The sequence below is a fragment of the Xenopus laevis genome, chromosome 1L (assembly GCF_017654675.1).
Source record: "Xenopus laevis strain J_2021 chromosome 1L, Xenopus_laevis_v10.1, whole genome shotgun sequence".
In the NCBI taxonomy this organism is placed as follows: domain Eukaryota; kingdom Metazoa; phylum Chordata; class Amphibia; order Anura; family Pipidae; genus Xenopus; species Xenopus laevis.
In genome coordinates this window covers 137,855,659-137,875,262 of record NC_054371.1, presented here as the reverse complement: position 1 = coordinate 137,875,262, position 19,604 = coordinate 137,855,659, and the positions used below count along the sequence as shown (strand labels likewise).

At 38.4% G+C, this 19,604-nt stretch overlaps 1 protein-coding gene across 1 annotated transcript in view; it reads left to right on the top strand.

Moving 5' to 3' along the window:
* The first annotated feature begins 15,113 nt into the window (after nucleotides 1-15,113).
* The window catches only part of slc1a1.L (solute carrier family 1 (neuronal/epithelial high affinity glutamate transporter, system Xag), member 1 L homeolog), a 44,459-nt gene continuing 39,968 nt past the window's right edge, over nucleotides 15,114-19,604 (top strand). Inside the window, exons 1-2 of the mRNA XM_041564088.1 lie at nucleotides 15,114-15,237; nucleotides 15,478-15,669. Of these exons, the coding sequence (XP_041420022.1) occupies nucleotides 15,129-15,237; nucleotides 15,478-15,669 (301 nt within the window). The 5' untranslated portion in view covers nucleotides 15,114-15,128. The remainder of the gene's footprint in view (nucleotides 15,238-15,477; nucleotides 15,670-19,604) is intronic.

Below are 19,604 nucleotides of genomic sequence, written 5' to 3'. Positions count from 1 at the left end.
GTACGAAGTTGCGCCAGAGTCTATCTCCGCGAAATTACGCCAGCAACTGTTAGTAAATCAGCGAAGTGCCAAATGACATCACACTGGCAAATTTTCGCCAGCGTTAGCCACTGCGCCCTTAAATTTCCCCCTAAGCACCTTTTAAAGACTTGAGAATCCTGATGCCTCGATCTTAATCCCTCTAATGTTTCCTCATCGGAACATTGAGCTGCTCAACTACCTAAGCTATTTATCACTCCTAGAATGATCTATGACAGAGTACTGCTAATCTATTTACTAGGGCCAATGCTCCTAGGATCACACTACCCATTCCCTTCCAGCCTGCTTGGTTGGGCTAAAGTAATGGACCCAGACCTCATGGTTCCCAAGACCTTTATACTACTGCACAGTGCCATCTAGTGTACTCAGTGAGAACTACAGGGGTTACATAAGCACAAGGTCCCCATAAGAACCCACTGAGGTGTCCATATTACTAGGGATGTGCCTCTCAATAATGTGTAAGGGTGTCTAAATTTTCACATCCCTACATTTATATAAAAGTATACACAGGGAAGACAAATCACATAATAAATATATACAGAATCATATCAGGACAAAGAGCTTAAGTGCTATGTGGTATGAGACGTAATGGGAAGGTGGCCCCTGCCCCATAGAACTTACAGTCTAAGTGGATGGGAGGCTAACATACAGGAAAAAATTGGAGATGAAAAAGTGCACAAGGTCAAGCATAAGCAGTAGGCACAGGACTAGGCTAATGTTTTAGTGCTACAAAAGGTAGGCTTTTAGTTTTTTCTTGAAGAGATTGACAGAGGATTCCTAACAGAGGAATTCAGGGATGGAGTTCCAGAGGTAAGGAGATGCAAGATAGAAGGGTTTGAGACGAGAGGTGGCAGTGGATGTGGATGGTGTGAAGAGAAGGGGGCTCTGGAAAGAGCGGAGAAGACGACCAGGAACGTATAGCAAGACAAGAGAAGAAATGTAGTGAGGAGCAGAGGAGTGAAGGGCTTTGAATGTAAGTAGAAGGGTTTTATATGTTATCCTTTGCTTAACAGGCAGCCACGCTAAGAATTTTAGTTGGGGTTAAGCAGGTTCCCTTTTAGGAGAGAGCAGAAGGATCCTGGTAGCAGAGTTTAAGATTGATTGGAGGGTAGAGGGATGGGAGTCAGGAAGACTGCTTAGGAGGAGATTGTAACAGTCTAACGTGATAAGATAAGGGCATGGATTAGTGTTTTGTCTGTGCTATGTTATGTGTTATGTTTTTTTGTTCTTAATCCCAACAGTTAAACTCCCGAATTCTAATTTATTTCATTGATAGTTTTGCACCAATCCTAGATAAAATGGATGATATTGGCGGTGACTTTTGATACGTTATGTTAAAATAACACAAAGGTGATCCTGTGTTTCTTATAAACAGGTAAGCCTGTATAGAACCAGGTTAATGTTATATAATATATGGTAAGACCAACAGTACACAAAAGTACAATGACTTGTGATAGTATAATGACTTGTGGCAGATTCTATTAAACCATGTTCTGGACCTAATTTCTGGATTGTCAAGCAGCATGGCAGTATTTTATAGACTTTCCACAATGATCTTCATACAAAAGCAGCATGTGTTCAGTTGCAGTATTCATTTGCCATCTTGCACAAGTCAAGTACAAGTTATACAGGATGGTTTTACCGAAACCCACATAACTGATACATACTGAACATATTTGTGCTGCTAAATAAACTCTATCATTGTATGGACTTACAATTACCGTACATTTTTGTAGTGTCCACATAATGGTGTCTAGTGCCATCTAAAGTAGACAATTAGAACTGCACTATATATTTTGGAACGCTCCTCTGTAAAACATTAACATACCGAGTAAAGATATCTGAGTCATTTGGAATTGTTAATCATGGATTTGAAAGTCTTTGAAGACAGGATGTGGTTCAGGAGAAATTAAACATTTGTCTGACAAGTCATAAACAAATTCAAGCCTTACAACTGGAGCATGGATTAAAGGCTCCAGTGGTCGTTAGCTTGTGAAAAAAATATTTACTAGTGGACGAGGCAGTATAACAGCAATATCAGTATGGTTCTGATCAGTAATATGCAACGGTATGTGGAGTACAAACAGCAACACAAACAATCCTTATTCTAACACTTTGGTCTCTGTGTGAGCTTTGCACATGTTCTATATGGTGCTTTATAAACTAGGATTTCAATGTAGATTAATATTATAGTCAAAATATATTTACAATTAATTTAAAAAATACATTATGAGGATTATTTACTAAACCTGGATTTTTTCTGGTCTAGGTATTTTTTGGGAAAACTTGAATTTTCGAGATTTATTATACCCCGAAGCTGCTGAAAGTCCAAATCCGATAATCCCCCATCTCAAACCTGCCAAAATCATGTAGAAGTCAATAGCACATGCCCCTTGTAGAATTTGAAGATATTGTGCTCTGCGCTGTGTTTCGTCAGCTAATCCAAAAAACTCTGGGCTATATCTTGAAAAATCGAGTGATTCAGGTGTCAAATCTGAAAAATGTATACGATTTTGATTTTCCACTCGATTTTATTGAGTCTTTTCCTTTTTCCCATACCAAATCTTTTGTTATTTTATTTATAAATAAGTTAAAATCCTGGATGGGAGTTTGGTTGAGCTTGGTTTAATAAAAAGATGAGAAAAATTTGAGTTTTAGTAAATAACCCCCTATATGTCTATAGAACAGGTTTGGACCTTGTATTACAATTACAAAAGCTGTTTCCATTATTTTTAGGAATGCACCAAATCCACTATTTTGGGGTTCATTTGAATCCACAATCCTTGGTAAAAGATTTGTCCGAATTCCAAACAGATTCCAAACCCTAATTTGCATATGTGTGTATTCAGCATGTGGTTAATAATTTTTTCACGTCCTTGTTTGTGTCAAAAAAGTCACATGATTTTAAAGATTTGGATTCAGTTCAGCCAGACACCTGGATTCAGCCAAATCCTACTAAAAAGGCATAACCCTGGCTGAATCCCGAGCCGAAACCTGCATTCGGTGCACACCTAATTATTTTGTGTACATTGTGTAACTCCCAGGCTTCTAGGCATCATTTTCTAGTTGCAGACATAGCAAAACCTAGGTTCTTTTATTTCAAATCAGATTGCAGACTTAAATCAAATGGTTCTACTGCCTAATCAAGATTGAGCTTTGTCATAGTCTTGTTCTTAGGTGCCAGGCACAGTGCTCAGAGTTACAATTTAAAGATCGGCCACTGACCAGGTATAACATACATGGTCTTCTTGCTTGCTGTGCCCACATGCTTGCTTTTTGCCATCTAAGCATGTAAGAGTAATCACATGCCATGACAATGCAATGCCCATAATGATGTGGATGCAAATTGCAAAAGACTTGAATTTAAACATAGCCATTGACACTGGAATTCTGGGAAGAAATATATGTTTTATGGGGGAATGGTGAATAACTCTGACTTTTGCATTCCAATACAAAATCCAGTGACTGCAGCTAAGCAGATTGTCCACAAGATGCCACTATACTGTCACATTATCCTAAAGTAGGTACTTTTCTTCCAGTAGAAAGACAAAATTGGGCATCCTGAAGACTAACATACAAAGCTGATTAAAGTATAGATGAAGTATGAGACAGCACAGTACGTCCACATAATAGACCACAAGCTCTGTTATATGACACACAGCATAAAAAAGAAGTAGATAGTTTGTGCTAAGCATGGATCATAGGCATATTTTGTGATTTATAAAATGAAAAATGTACATGTAATATACAATATTCTTATCCGTGGTGTAACTAGCCCCCCTTCGGAACCACTGCCCTCCAAACATGCACAGTGAGAAAATTTAAAGGGGTTATTCACCATCCAACATGTTTTCCAGTTCAGTTGACTTCAGATAGTTCACCAGAAATAAAGAATTTTTCTAATTACTTTCCATTTTCTTTGTGACCGTTTTTGTAATATTGAAGTGTAAAGTTGTATTTTTCACCTGCTAAAGCAGCTCTGGGAAGGGGGGTCACCGACCCTGTAAACAGTTCTAAATTGATACATTTAGTTGATACATTATTTTTCTTTGTCCCTGCTAAGCAGAATCCCTGAGTTTCATTAAAGGCAGCTGTTAGAATTGATACAATATTTGCTAATACTCTCACAGATGCTGCTGAGAAATGTATCAACTAAATGTTGCAAAATTGTAACAGGGCAGAATCTGCACCAGAATTACTGAGCTGTCAGACTGAAACACCAGAGACAAGGGCATTCAACTTTTTTTTTTATTATTTGAAGATTTTATTTTCATAGAAAAAAGAAAAACTCTTACAAGCATAATATTAGCACATGTACGATTGGTTCAGTTACATTATCTTAGTTTGGTATAACAAAACTTGCAGGCACTGCTATAGACATATCTTTGTGTTACCAATAAACCTTTGTATTGAGCATATAAGCGTATAATTGTCTTTATAAGTGCTATCGTCATGTGCTCAACCTGTAGTATGTGGTAAGTATTGGCCAATCCGCTATCAATGCTTCGCATAGATCCAAGAGGGGAGGAAAAAAGTAAACAATAAAAGTAATAGTGAGGGGAAAGAGGGGAGAGAAAGTGAGGAAGGGGGGTCAGAGGATGAGAGCAGAGGAGCCAAACCATTGAGTCAGTTTGAGTCTGTTTGGGCTGTCTTGAATTCAGCCCAGGGGAGCCATAACAGTGCAGTTTTGTATCCTGTACCTTGTACATATGCTCTAATGGTTTCCATGTTTCTTATCCATTTCACTTTAGTGATAAGGGCCTGTTGATTTGGTAAGTAGGTGCTCTTCCACTTGGCGGCTCTTAGCGTCTTCGCTGCCGTGAGTATATGTGTCGCTAGTTTATTAGAATCTGAAGTCTTCAGTGCTGTGAGAGCTAGACCCAAGAGAAATGATAAGCGGTAGGGGCCTATGGAAAGTTTAAAAATGGCAAATAAGGTGTGGGCCACCATTTTCCAGAATTCTCAAACAATCTTGCAGGTCCACCACATGTGGTAAAATGTACCCCGCTCTCCACATCCACCAAAACATTGCGCGGGAAGGCTGTTACTTGATTGGTAGGCCATCTTTGAGGGAGTGCAGTACCATCTAAATATCAATGTATAGGCCTTCTCCAATATTATGGTGCACACCGATGTTTTACCGGCCTTATCCCAAATTGTTTGCCACTGTTCCTTGTCAATTGGCTCTTGTAGATCTCCTTCCCATTTACTCATATACGGTTGTGCTAAAGTGGTATTATCTTCCGCGAGCCTGTCGTATATTATTGATATCAAGTGAACAGTCTGATCTGAGTTATTGCACAAAAGTTTGAATCATGTGGGGGCTGGTATTGGAGTGTTGCTCTGTAAGAAGGTTTGTGTTACAAAATGACGTATCTGCAAGTATCTGAAGAACTGGCCATTTGGAATTTGGAAGTTGTCTTTAAGGTCTGGAAAGGTACATATCTCTCGCCCTGTTACCAAGGTTGGAACATTCAACTTTAAACTTGGATTTTGGGAAAAACTGTAAAAAATAATAAATGGACAGTAATTGAAAAAAGTCTTTATTTCTAAAAACAATCTGGAAAAAGTGTTAAAGCGTGAACTACTTTTTTAACTACCCTTCCACCCATAATATGCTTATTGCGACTTGAGTGGGCCTCAATGTGGTGTGGGCCCAGGTGCAATCCAAGGGGGTGCAAGGGAGTGCCCGGTAGTTACACCACTGATTCTGATTATGTATAACACGTATTCTAGACCTGCATGTGTGACACTGCTTAGTTTAGGTGATTTCGTTTTAAAATTTGGATTGGAGGGGGTTTTAGGGTCAGGTTTTACAGTTTTGCTAATTAAGGTGAATTGATCCATAGTTCCCTCCAAGAGACCTGCTTATCTTAAATAGTTACAGTTGTATCTTTGTTTATCTTAAATTGTTACAAATGTATCTACTAATTATACTAAGAATGTATCTAAAACAGCTAGGGGGTTATTAGGCCCCCAAAACTTTGGGAACAGTGTCGGACTGGCCCACCAGAATACCAGGAAAACTCCCAGTGAGCCCAGGTGTCAGTGGGCCCTCCTGCTTCTAAGCATTTGTAACAATTTCCTGTTCATTCCCTAATTCTGTGAGGAAACAAAGAGGCCAAATAGATGGAAATAGAGTATATCATGTAAAGAAAAAATAGTAAGAAAATAAAAAGGTTGAATGAGAAATGGAAGAAAATTAGCTTGGCAGATGGGCCCAATGTCTAAGGTTTTCTGGTGGGCCCCTGGCATCCCAGTCCGACACTGTTTGGGAACATGACATTTTCTATATATTGCTGCTGCATTTTTCGTGAACTTTCTGATCTCACGATTTTTCATGAATTTTTCGCCGTCACAAATTTTGCAGGAAATTCGCGAAACAGGAGAGATTCGCCCATAGGTCATTTAAAATGATATCATCTTATGATTAAGTATTCGTTCTGGGGGTATAGTTTAAGCTGGCCATACACTTTAAGATCCACTCATTTGGCAAGGTCATCAAACAAGCAGAATCCCCAATATGCCCAACTTGAGGTGGGTGATATTGAGTTGATTTGCTCATTGGGCCCTAGGGAATAGAGTAATTGGGCACAACAATGGGAATACATACATTTTTCTTCCAGCATATTGGAGCATATCACTGGTGAGGTAAGCCTGACAGTATTACCTTGTTGGTAGTCAGGAACCTGAAAGAGTCTGTGGTAACAAGCCTTTCCCTATGCCTCCCACTGAGTACTCAGGGACTAAGATGAGAAGAGGGTGAGCTCAGATAAGGAGTAGCATAGGTGACAATTAGTGCAAGAATGTAAATGGCCAGCGGGATGGCACTCGGAACGCTTCGTTTTCCAAAGTCTCATGAAGTTGCCGCACGAGGAAACTTTGAGTGACTTCAGAAAGCCGATTCGAACCCAGTGCCATCCCACCAGCAATTTACATTCTACCGGGCGGGAAGGCAGTTCGGGGAGATTAGTCACCTGAAGAAGAAGCGATTTGTCACTGGGCATCTAATCTCCCAAAATAGCAGCGTGTGTCTCTGCCCTTAAGAAGAGGAGTCGTAAACAGGACAGACAGCAGACTGGAGAATTGGAAAGTTCAAGCCGAGGTCAACCAGGAATTTAATCAGACGTGAAGCCAAGGAGAAGCTAAAGTCAATCAGGAGCAAAGCCAGGAACAAGCAAAGTCAAACTGAAGACTCACAGAACAACACTCTGCATCAGTCAGGAAGATCACCCAGCTTGGTGGCTATTTACAGGCTGTGGGCATGTGTTGGGTTGCATGCATGAATGCATCTAAGGGGGCACATGGAGATGTTGCCACATCAAAATACGTGCACTCATTTGCAATAGTTCACATAGACTGATGCACAGAACATGCCAAGAATTCTACTTCGGATGCGATGACTGACAGTATACATTTCAGTTTCAGTCATTTTTGATGTTTATTATAAATACTGGCACATTATGTTCAATGATATACCTTAACATCCAATCCTATGATGTGATATACTAGAGTTGAGACTATACACATGTTTGAAACAAATTTCAATTTTGTTTCTTGAGGAAGCTTAAGTTTTGTGCCTGAAAATGATGCATAAATAAAAACAGAGCTGCCTTTTAGCCTAATATGGATGTGATCTTTAAATGAATTTTGCAAAATTGGATTGCTAGAGATTTATATGCTTGTATGTCTACATGAAATTCATTACATGGCATGACGCAAGGGCAGATATGTTTCAATCTCGCTGAGGATGACAGAAATTTTTAAAACACATTTAAGTAGGGTTTCCACCCCTTCATAAAACTGTTTGTTATACCAGAATTGTATTTTAGCCTTATGATGTTTGTCCTTCATAAAACTGTTTGTTATACCAGAATTGTATTTTAGCCTTATGGTGTTTGTTATTTTTCAATAACAAATCTCACTTACCATGGAAGAAAGGTACTTGCATAGTTATGAGATCTGTTATGTGGAAACTTGTTAACCAGAATAAGCTAAAATAAAAAGGCTTTGTTTAAAACAATTCTTCATTCTTGCCTGATGCAATGTCCTTCCTTAGCGGTTCTCTCCAATGTTTTCCATATAGTGGGCCAACTATCTGATACCAGATAATAATACAATCCTGCAATTTAGGCTCTGCTCAAACAAGCTACACTAGGATGATAATCTTCTATTTGGGACAATGCTGACCACCTTATTTGCCCAGTTAGTCCCTAACTGGGCACATGAGGCAAATTCATGGTGTAACTACTGATAAAGCAGACCCTGTGGGTGCAGGAGGCCCAAGAGTGTACAAGCCCAGTTAAAGTCCTAAATAACTGTCATCAATATATTTTTGTAGAATAGGTCAACTTAACAATGTTTTGCAGCCCTAAATTGACTGCTGTTAGGCCCACTAACATCTAGTTATGCCCTTTACTTCCTGCAGGATTGCTGAGACAGAGCACAATAAAAGAGTGAAGTCTCTAGTAAAATAAAAAAGAAACAAGGCTTCTAAATTTAGCAGGAGAGGGTTTTTGCGATCGGAGGCTGCATTAAGGCAGAAGCACCACTGAGCTCAGTAGCTGTAGTTGAGATCTGAGCAACACCTGCCTCCCTTGGCTGTGCTTCAGGTCCCCGGGGGATCCCAACATATAGGGTACAAGTATCCATGAAAATGGGACACTTTAAAACAAGACTTCCTTTGCAGAATTGCAGTACAGTTTTACATAAAAAATAAGGCAGGCCGTTGGTCACTGTTTGTGCACTCTTTATTAGAAATAGAAAATAGATCTGGAAACAGTAAGGGTTAAAATAATGTGTTAGGTCAGGAGGAGGAGGCCAGAACTCTGTTTGCTGCACTCCATTTTCAGTTTCAACTGCTATCAGGATGCTAAGGCTTAATTAATGTAGTAACCAAGCATCACTTTGGAAGTCAGAATGGAGAATAAATAGAAAAGGGCCTGAAAAGAAAGATAAGCCTGATAAGCAAGACAGTTAGTGACCCTACCAAGCCTCTTTATATATATATATACATATATATATCATGCTGAATTACTTTAAAGGTGAACTTTTCTTTTGATTTAGTAACATGATGCTAAGATGCAGTTACCTACAGCAGCCAATCAACAACTAGTTTTGATCAGTCTACTATAAATTAGAAAATGATATTGTTGAAACCTTGTTTCTCTGCAGCTGTACAAGCTATGGCATCCACACCACAGTAATAAAAAAGAAATCTACCAATTACTTTGGTTATGAATTGGATGTGCATTTAGGCTTCCCCAGACTTCTCTGACAGTATTTGCATAAGCACATTGGCCAACCAAATTACTTGGCAAATGGATTGATCAAAAAGAAATCTTTTTTTTTATCAAAAACTACTTCAGTGAAACCATAGCATAGTAATACAGTGAACAAAAGGGGGAACAGTATGTTACAGGAACCACCAATTATCGGTTCATGATTAATGGTGTTAAAAATGTGTAAAATATAATCCTAACAATTCTTTTGTTGACTGTTGAGACTCTAATAACAAGACCAGTGAAATCAGTATATATTGCATCTCGTAATAAACCTGCAATGCAAAGCATTTTACTTCTGCCACAGCCATCACTCCTGAAGGTCAATTACTTACATTATAACCTCCTGCAAAGTTCCAGGTAAAAGAAAAGCACACAGCAATTGAATTGCTGTCTCTCAGAGTAATAGCTAATGATATTCGCACTTTTGCCAAGACCTTCACTATGTCTTTTGCAATTGCTGACCCTCTAGCAAATTCATCAATAGACTATAGACAATTACTCTAGAAATATTCTGACTCAAAGAAAAAATCATTTTTAGCTTTAATATAGAGTATCAAAAGAGCACAAGAAAGGTTAATGTTTTGCTGAATTGCAAAAGACTTCTGCATCCAGGCATAGGAACAACTCAAGTCAACACCTATGAAATAATAATAATAAATGTGGGGCAGTGTTACCTGCCCACCCAGACAACTTGCCTATAGGAGCTTATTGTGTCTCCAGTGGCACACAGACTAGTAACCATCTAATGGTTCTACTCTTTTTTTCACACACAAATCCTAGTGAGCATCCAAACATCATCCATAAGTTACTATTGCAGTTACCTCTGGTTCTACAGCAGATGCAAGGTACATGGTGTCTCACATTATTCCCTTATATTCTATATGAAATATTATACTGTCTGTTGTGTATAGTACATAGTAGATGTATGTACCATTTATAAATAGCTATATTTTCAGAACATAATGTCTACTGATCTATTAAACTTATGTCCTGCGTTGCTTAACACTGACCATACCAAAGGAGGCCTCAGGCCAGAAGCAACTTTCTCTGACTGCACATTCAGTGGTTCCTAATAATTTTTATATTTATGTTTCTGTAAAAACCCTGCAAGGAGGTAAAGTCCCTTATAATGTGGTTGCTATATACAGTAGATGGTTTCTATATTGATAGTCCACCAAATAAGTTAACCATTTCAACAAAAATAAAATGTAAAACTAGGTTTATGGGGCAGAAAGTGAAGGGTGTGCACAATATTTTTAATTTGTGCCTGGGCGAATTCTGCAACTTGAAATAATTTTACTTTGTTAGAGTGCTTGTGTCATGTCCTGGACTGTGGAGGACTGGGCCATCTATTGAACTCTTTGGCAAGTGTTGAGTATGAAAATAATCTATGTTGTGCATTGTGTATAGTACAAAGCTGCCTCATGCTACTCCCTTACATGGCTGTAGGTACTGAGGGCCATACAATGTACCTACAACTGTAATGTTAGTTGACTGTAAATTAAAAGATTAACTGTTATCAGAAACTATCCTAGCAACCCTCAGCTAAAACCTTAAGACAGAGGTATCTCAGGGCATTAGAAACCCTGGTTAAATAACAGCTATAGTTATATATTAATGTGATTAAAGAAAAAAAGCTCAACTGAGAATTTTATATATATATATATATATATATATATATATATATATATATATATATATATATATATATATATACATTTGTTAAAGTATCTGCACTCGCAGGACTTAAAGTGATACTGACACTAAAAAATGAATTTTAGCATATGAATGTACATTAAATGTTACCTGTAGGTCATGTTGATCATTTTTTGCTGAGAGGTTTGTTTTTGTATATAATTGTTAGTTGAAGTTCCTAAGCCTGACTCTCTGACACTCTGACTTTGCCAACCAGACTGTCCCATCTCAGCCTGTTAGTTACAGTTTCTAATGCTAACGGACTCCTGCTGCACAAATATGGCAGCCCCCTCATACAGGAACATGGGGATCAGACAGGTAATGTAAAAGCATCATGCAAATACTTTATGGCAAAGTTAGAAGTAGCTTGCAAAGCCAATATTATAATAGATGTAAAAAAAGGTTTAATTTCAGGTGTCAGTATCTCTTTAAGGTGAAAATTTTTTTTTATTGCAGGTGAAAAAACTGATGTTTCGGCTGGAACAGCAGCCTTTTTCACCTTAAGTCCTGCGACTGCGGATACTTTAACAAAAATACATACAATATGTGGAATTGCACCCAGGCACAAATGACAGCTTTTTCGTGAGTATATAAGTTGTAAAAGTAGCAACAGCACTCACGCTTCACTCCTGGTTCAGCGGTGCACGTCCCTTGAGGATTCTGGCAAGTCCTCCACAATATAAAAAAGTAGTAATGGACAGCACTTGCTTGTAATGCTCAAAAAGTTTGTATTAAATTGTAATAACAAATGACATCACCATATGTGTGCACATATAAAATAGCGAAGTTTCGAGCCTGAATAGGCTCTTTATCAAGCCATGTGTGACAATGGTATCAGGTTCAAACACAATCCATGTGAATATTTAAAGACCAGCAAAGGAAGTGAAATCGCAGCATATTCATTATCCTCTATACAGGGTTAGTTCAATATACACTGAACCATGGCTGAATAAAATCTATGCATATCAATTCAAATATTTGGACTTTGACACAATAGAAACAAAACATGTAGAAACAGATATAGCTATAAAAATAGATATACATTTTAATCCTTATTAAGGCCTACCGGGTGAAGTGAATTTAATCTTTTAATCCACCATACTTCCCGTTCCCTTTGTTTTAGCCTTAGTTCACAGTCTCCTCCCCTATCTAATGGGGGCACATTCTCCATACTGGTAATGCAGTATTTCCCAATTTTATAGTAGACTTATGTTGGGATATCCGTGATTTAACGTTCTGGATGGTTTCCCCTGCATAGATCATACCACATGGGCAAACGATCGCATACACCACAAATTGTGATAGGCAAGTGTGGTATCCCCTAATTTGAATAGATTCTCCTGTTCCTGGCTGTATAAAAGATTTCCCTTTTATCACATGTCTACACTGTTTGCAATAAAGGCATGGATACATACCACTATTGCATGGTCCCAAAAATGTACTTGTCAATGATTTATCTTTGTGCACTTTGGATTTAGTTGATTTGGACCCTATGGTTTTTCCTCTTTTATATGATATTAATGGAGGGGAGATAAATTCTCTCACTGTGGGATAAGCTCTAAATAAGATAGAGGCCAATGTTTTTGTAGAATCCCATTTATTTGTCTAGATAACCCACCATATTGTGTGACAAAGGTGATTCTAGGGCCTTTCATTTTATATATATATATATATATATATATATATATATATATATATATATATATATATATATATATATAAAAGTCCAAAAGTTACACGCACACCGATGTTAATATAAATGTTACTTTATTAGGAAGTCATTAATTATATTGCATCAACATTTCGGTTCGGAATCTAGAACCTTTCTCAAGATGCTTTTCCCTCTAACAAGATGTACAAGGGAAAAGCATCTTGAGAAAGGTTGTAGATTCCGAACCGAAATGTTGATGCAATATAATTGATGACTTCCTAATAAAGTAACATTTATATTAACATCGGTGTGCGTGTAAACTTTTGGACTTTTGGATTTCACGATCTACACACAGCACCCGAGTTCAGTTTTTTAACGACGAGTGCGGACCGTAATGGTGGATATATATATATATATATATTGATAATGGGTTGAGTGCAGAGGACCTTTTGTAGTTGACTATATATATATATATATATATATATATATATATATATATATATATATTAATATATATATATATATATAGCAAATGGAGGATCAGCACACACTGTAGTTGAAGTGAAAAAGGTCCCAAGGAGGGACTGAAACTTCGGATTAACATGTAGCATTATATGAAAATAAATCCCTTTTTCACTTCAACTACAGTGTGTGCTGATCCTCCATTTTCTATTTACCTCATCTTTGATCGTGCACCACTGGCTTCGCATTGTTTTGAGTGCTGGTACTGTCGGACACTTTATATATATATATATATATATATATATATATATACAATATTCACAATGCAAGGCTGTACACTGCATCACTGATTCTGCATCTGTACTGATTTTTAATCAGCCCTGCAGCACCAGAGTACCAATTTCTCTGGTAAAGGTAACCTCTCTCTCTCTCTCTATTAATGTTTGTATGATTTCACAGGACCTATTAACATAGCTTCTCAGCAGCTACCAAGAGCACACTTAGCATACGCAGTGGCACTGACACACAAAATATGGCCTAACAAGATCCAAGATGGGGAGCTGCTGCAGACAACTCTGAAGGAATAGATCATTACTATTGTAGGGCTGCTGAATCTCTGGTCTGGTACAGTAAGTTCAGTAAATAAAATTCCACATTCTAGCTATATTCTTTGTTAGGCTTTTGTATTCCTTTAACAGGATCGGTGAACATTCACAAGAATTAGAATAGAATATGGAATTTATCTAAATGGGTGGCAAAATCTTTCAGAAAAAAAAATTGTGCTTAAAAGAAAAGGAGAGCTTAAGTCGCAGAGAGGGCTAGTTTTGTTAGAAACTTCACACCGACTAACTGCTAAGCAGGCCATAATCTGCAAAATCTTCATACCCACCCGTAGATCCCCATCGGCAAGAATAGAGAGGGGCTGGGGTAGTAAGGAACCCAGAACTGAATGAATCCTAAATACAACTCATCCTCTCTCTATCCTACACTGCACTGAATCGCTTTCCCAATTCTCCAGACCAGCGTTCCTCTTCTTTATAAATTTCTAGAACCATGGGAAAGTGTCTTTAGTGCAAGAAGGAACCATCTTCTCTCTTTTGTCCGGGCATTCCTTGTACCAGGTGAGGCTTGGTACATACATGATCCCAAGCCAGACCTGGTGCAAAGTATCACTGGGAAGAAGAGAGATGAGAAAATGCCTCATGCTATAGGACAGTGATCTGCAACCGATGACCTGCGAGCAACATGTTGTCCACATACCCATTGGATGTTGCTCCCAGTGGCCTCAAATCAGATGCTTGTTTTTCAATTACTGGCCTGAAGGCATACTTTAGTTGCACGAAAACAGGTGTAATGCCAAATAGCCCCCCTGTAGATTTCGAGTCCACATAGGGGCTACTAATAGGCAATCACAGCCCAAACTTGATACCTCTAGGAATGATTTCCATGCTTATGTTGCTCTCCAATTTTTTTACATTTGAATGTGTCTCACGGATTAAAAAAAATTGGGGACCCCTGCTATAGGGTAAGCAATTAAAGTCACTGCGGTGCCTAAATATGTGACATACAGCAGTGACTTTAGCTTTCCTTATCCTTCTGTTAAATGACATCAGTTATCACAAGACTCAGCACTTAATAATAAACATTGGTGCTGCCTTCATTTTGGTTAGTTTGAATGAACCTTAGTAAAGAGACAAAATTGAAGAAAAAATAATGAAAAAATATATATATTAATTTTAAAAAAAACAGGGCAGTGACACTAAAAGAGTAAATGTTACTTTTCACAAGTGATGTTGGTCAATTTCATGCAGAGATTTTAGCTCATTAGACAGGGGGCTAAAGTACAAGTGATTTTCAGTTTGGTGCACACAGGGATGTATGATGTTAGAGGTACAACAACACTGGAATGTGAGGGGCAGGTTGAATGTGGGCCGTGTGAAGTGTAAAACAAACAGTAAGGCAGCACAGGGCAGAGTCCCCTTTAATCCAGTGTAGGAATGATGATGATGATGGGGAGGAGTGACAAGAGAGGGAGGAGGCTAGTGAATGTTCATCTCTCAGCAGTGCCTTATAGTGACAGCCATAGACTGCGGGCTCACCTCACAGGTATTGTAATACTTGTCCCCAAACATTCCCAAGCACAACACAATTATACAATACGTTCAGTGGCTTTGTCTTCCAAGCACATTGTGCGGCAGGAGAAGACGCAACATGCTGACAGTGACGCTGCTGCAGTGAGAGGCGCACAGAGATGTGTCCATAGAGCTGACACCTGTATCCATGAATGGACGTCTGCAGAAACACAGACACACACACTCTGTCTCACCATTCTGCCTTTGTCTCCAGCACACACACAGCCTCCTGCAGCTGCTCCTGCCCCCCAGCCCATCACTCTTATTCCCGGGAGACACCATCACAGGCTGTACAAGCAGCAACGCCGCAGCACCATGAGCAAGAAAATGAAAAGAGGCTGCGATTGTAAAAGGATTCTGAGGAACAACTGGCTGCTCATCGCCACTGTCGTGTCTGTCGTCTTAGGTTAGTCGCTATTCTAAACCTATAGCTATATATATATATATATATACTGTATGCAAATGTGTCAGACAGAAATATGTCCTTCTGTGCGTAATCACAGCCCTCGCTTGGTTATTCACCTCACACATACGCATTTTATAATGTTTCTGGCAGTGCCTGGCTTGTACAGATATTTCTATGTGTGTGTTACATATGTGTGTATTACATATGTGTGTATGATTCAGTGCAGGATACAGAGGGGTGTGTGTGTATGTATGTTTGTGTATGTGTGTGTATGTGTGTGTGTGTGTGTATATGTATGTATGTGTGTGTTTATGTGTGTGTGTATGACTGTGAAGGATGCAATGAAGTAAGGGTAGAAGAAGGCAATGTGCTATTTGGGATTTATTCAGTTCTGAGGACACTGCAGCCCCTTTCTTTGTCCAATTTGTATTCTTGCCCATGTGGATCTGCGGATAGATATGCAGATTTTGTCATTACATTCTGGTTTGGGAAGCTCACCCTTAAATGTTACAGCCAGGCAAATGGAAGCATTCCTGTCTGAGATATTGGCCTTTATAGGATTCCATGTCAGCTGTGACAGAGACCCTGCCTTCCCCTTTTATGTGGAACTTGCAGGCAGTCTGTTTTCAGGCTTATTCCAGGAACATACCAATGTTTTAAGAAGGTTTTGCATTCTTGTTCACCTTTAAATTGACTTTCAGCATAACTAAGACATTGATACTATGAGGCAATCGCCAGTTGGTTTTCATTTATTTTTGTGGCGTTTCAGTTATTAAGCTTTTTGTTCAACAGTTCTCCAGCTTGGACTTTCAGCAGCTACAAGGTTGCTGGGAGTCTTCTCTTTTTTTTTAGCAACTAAACTGTGGTGTGAACGAGACACTGGAATATGAATAGGAGAGGGACTGAATAGAAAGATAAGGAATACAAAGTAACAATAATAATAATAATGATAATAATAAAATTTTAGCCTCAAAGAGCAATAGTTTTTCGTCTGTCTGGGTCAGTGACCTCCATTTGAAAGCTGGAAAGATGAGGGCAAATGATTCAAAAACTATAAAAACATAAACAATAAAGGCCCACTGCAAAGTCTATAACATACTGAAAAACAACTGAAAGTTAACAAACAGGCGAACCACCTTTAATACTTATTTAAATGTACAGTAAAACATATTCAGGACAGGGATTTAAATTTAGCTGCACCAAATTGTTTATTTGGGTGTTAATAGCCATACTGCATCTTATCTGGAAAGCCAGCTAACATGTAACCTATAAAAATTCAAAAAAGTCAACAGCAGCCCAGTTTCCATTGTCTTTCTGGTCGTAGACCAAGACGTGTTGAGTTTGTGGCCACAGGAACAGTAGCTTTTCAATACAGATTCACTGTTAACATGAGATCATAGAACATAAGCTAATTTTTTCCCACCATAATTTGAAGGTCGGTGGAAGGCATTCCCTTTGTAATGGAAGTTGTTGAAGTTGTAACTAATAACCTCAGAACTGCACAAGGCCAGAGGCAGCTAAAAAAACATCTTTGGAATGAGCTTGGCTCCTGGTCTCCATATAGTATGGTTTGTGGCCGTTGGGCTCATAAGCCACACTGTCAAGAACAGTGATTAGCTGCTTGTGTACTTTAAGTTAATTTCAGATAATTAATTCTTATTGGTGGCAAAACAATCCTTTTGAGCTTAATTAATGTTTAAATATTTTTTAGTCGACTTAAGGTATAGAGATCCAAGACACCTTATCCCCAGGTCCAAAGCATTTCACATAACAGATCCCATACCTGTATACTTAGTAGGAATTCATACTTGTAACAATCTTTACTTTCTCTGATTAGCGCTACCACCTTGCCAGCATTCTGTTACAGTGCCATAGAAAATATTTTAATTACCTTTATCAACAGTCACAGCTGAAGCTTTAGAGCAGTGGACGACGGGTACATTTATCACCTGTGATTATTTATGGGCAACTGCAAGCATCTAATCTCCCAAAAATGTGTCTCTACTGGAAATAACTGAAATCGCTGGCAGTAAAACCAACATATCGCAAAGTCACCTGAAGTTTCCTCCAGAGGCAACCTCTGGCATCTGCATGATATGTTGGTTTTACTGCCTCGATTTGCAGTTGTGCATAAATAATCGAGGGCGACAAATCTCCCCATCAGCCACTGCCCTTAAGTTCCCTTTCAAGAAGTAGCTGCTTGTTACCTGTCATATAGTAAATTTATTTGGTTCGATGTGTTCAGAATTCCTTTATCATAAGCAAAACTACATATCAAACTTTTTCGCTGTAATACTAAAACATTACCTTGTACTTGATTCTAGCTAAGATATAATTAATCCTTATTGGAAGCAAAACCAGCCTGTTGGATTTATTTAACGTTTACATGATTTTCTAGTAGACTTAAGGTATGAAGATCTTAATTACATAAAAACCCATTATCTGGAAAACCCCAGGTCTCTGGCATTCTGGATAACAGGTCCTATACCTGTATGTATAGGAGCATATTTATCAGAAACAGATGCCTATGTAACTTCCCCGGCCCCTCGATAATATGGCGCTGACTGATGCAGTCTGCACTGTATTAGAGAAAGGGAGCCACAGGTCTCTATCCTCTGATACGAAGCACATAAGTTTCGGCTATTTGCACAATGCTCATATTTTTCATAGATGGCACCCATAGTTATATTTATGAGGAAAAGTGTCTGCTGCCTTCGTCAGGGGCCAGGGATTGTACAGTCCCCTCTCTTCTGCATGGTTGTAGTTAATGTGGCCAGATAAATTGCACGTCCATTATATAGCCTTTGTAGTGCTCCCACAAACAACCCTCTTTTTGTGTATTGATGTTAGGCAGTACTATGGGGAATTAGAACATAGCTTAAAGTTGTTATACATGGAATAGGCTTTGGGTTATCTATCTGACTGACTGTCCCATGTGCCAGTTAAATATTGTTCAAAAATCTGAGCATGAATTGCCAACTTTATGCAGCACATAAACTTTGTATATATTAGGCACAGTGTCCCCTATTCCCTCCCCATTACTATAATCACAAGTTTAATGCTTGCCAACACACTCAGCCAGACGAATCCTCTATTTGCTACTTAGTGGGGCAATATCTTCCCATACTGGGTTGACCTCTGGACTCCTGAACCAGGTATAGGATTCATCTGGCTGTTGCAATTGATACAGTAGTTGTTAATACTGCACAGTTGCTGCTGTATCAACTAAATGTATCAAATTGTAACAGTTCAGAATCTGCACCTGGATTACTGAGCTGCCAGACTGGATCTGAAACTTCAATTTTGAGAGAACAATAAAAAAATGGAAAGCAATTTTAAAAAAAGTATTTGTTTATGGTGAACAATCTGAAAACAACTGAACTGGATAACTTTGCCCCTTATAATAATGTGTGCAAGGCTTCTGCCTCGTCTGCCAGAATGGTTACATGCTACTGTCATTGTATGTCTTCTAATAGTATGGCAGTTATTGATGTTTTTATATATTGTGTTTATAGTGTTTTGAACATTAACCCTTTCACTGCCAGCCAATTTGGCCAAGTTGGTACTTTTATTGCCAAACCTTTTTTGAACATTTTGTGCTCTTTCACTTTAGGGGCCTTTCCCGGGGGGCCTTTTAGTTTACTCAGGAAAACAAGATATTGTTTTTTTTCAGGACAACCAAAGCTTTGAAAATATGCTAGAATTTTGAGTAATTCCACTCCTGTAAAAAGATATGGGCTTCTAAGTGTATAAAAAAAAATTAAAAAAACAGTTTTGCTTGATACAAACGCAAAGATCAGAAACATAATTTATTTGATGTACGAGAACACAGCAGATTTGAAAAGTTCTGTGTCTCCCGAATGTGCCAATACCAAATATATATTGTTTTATGTAGATTTCTCACTTCTATAGATCAAAATCTAGAAGCAGCAAAC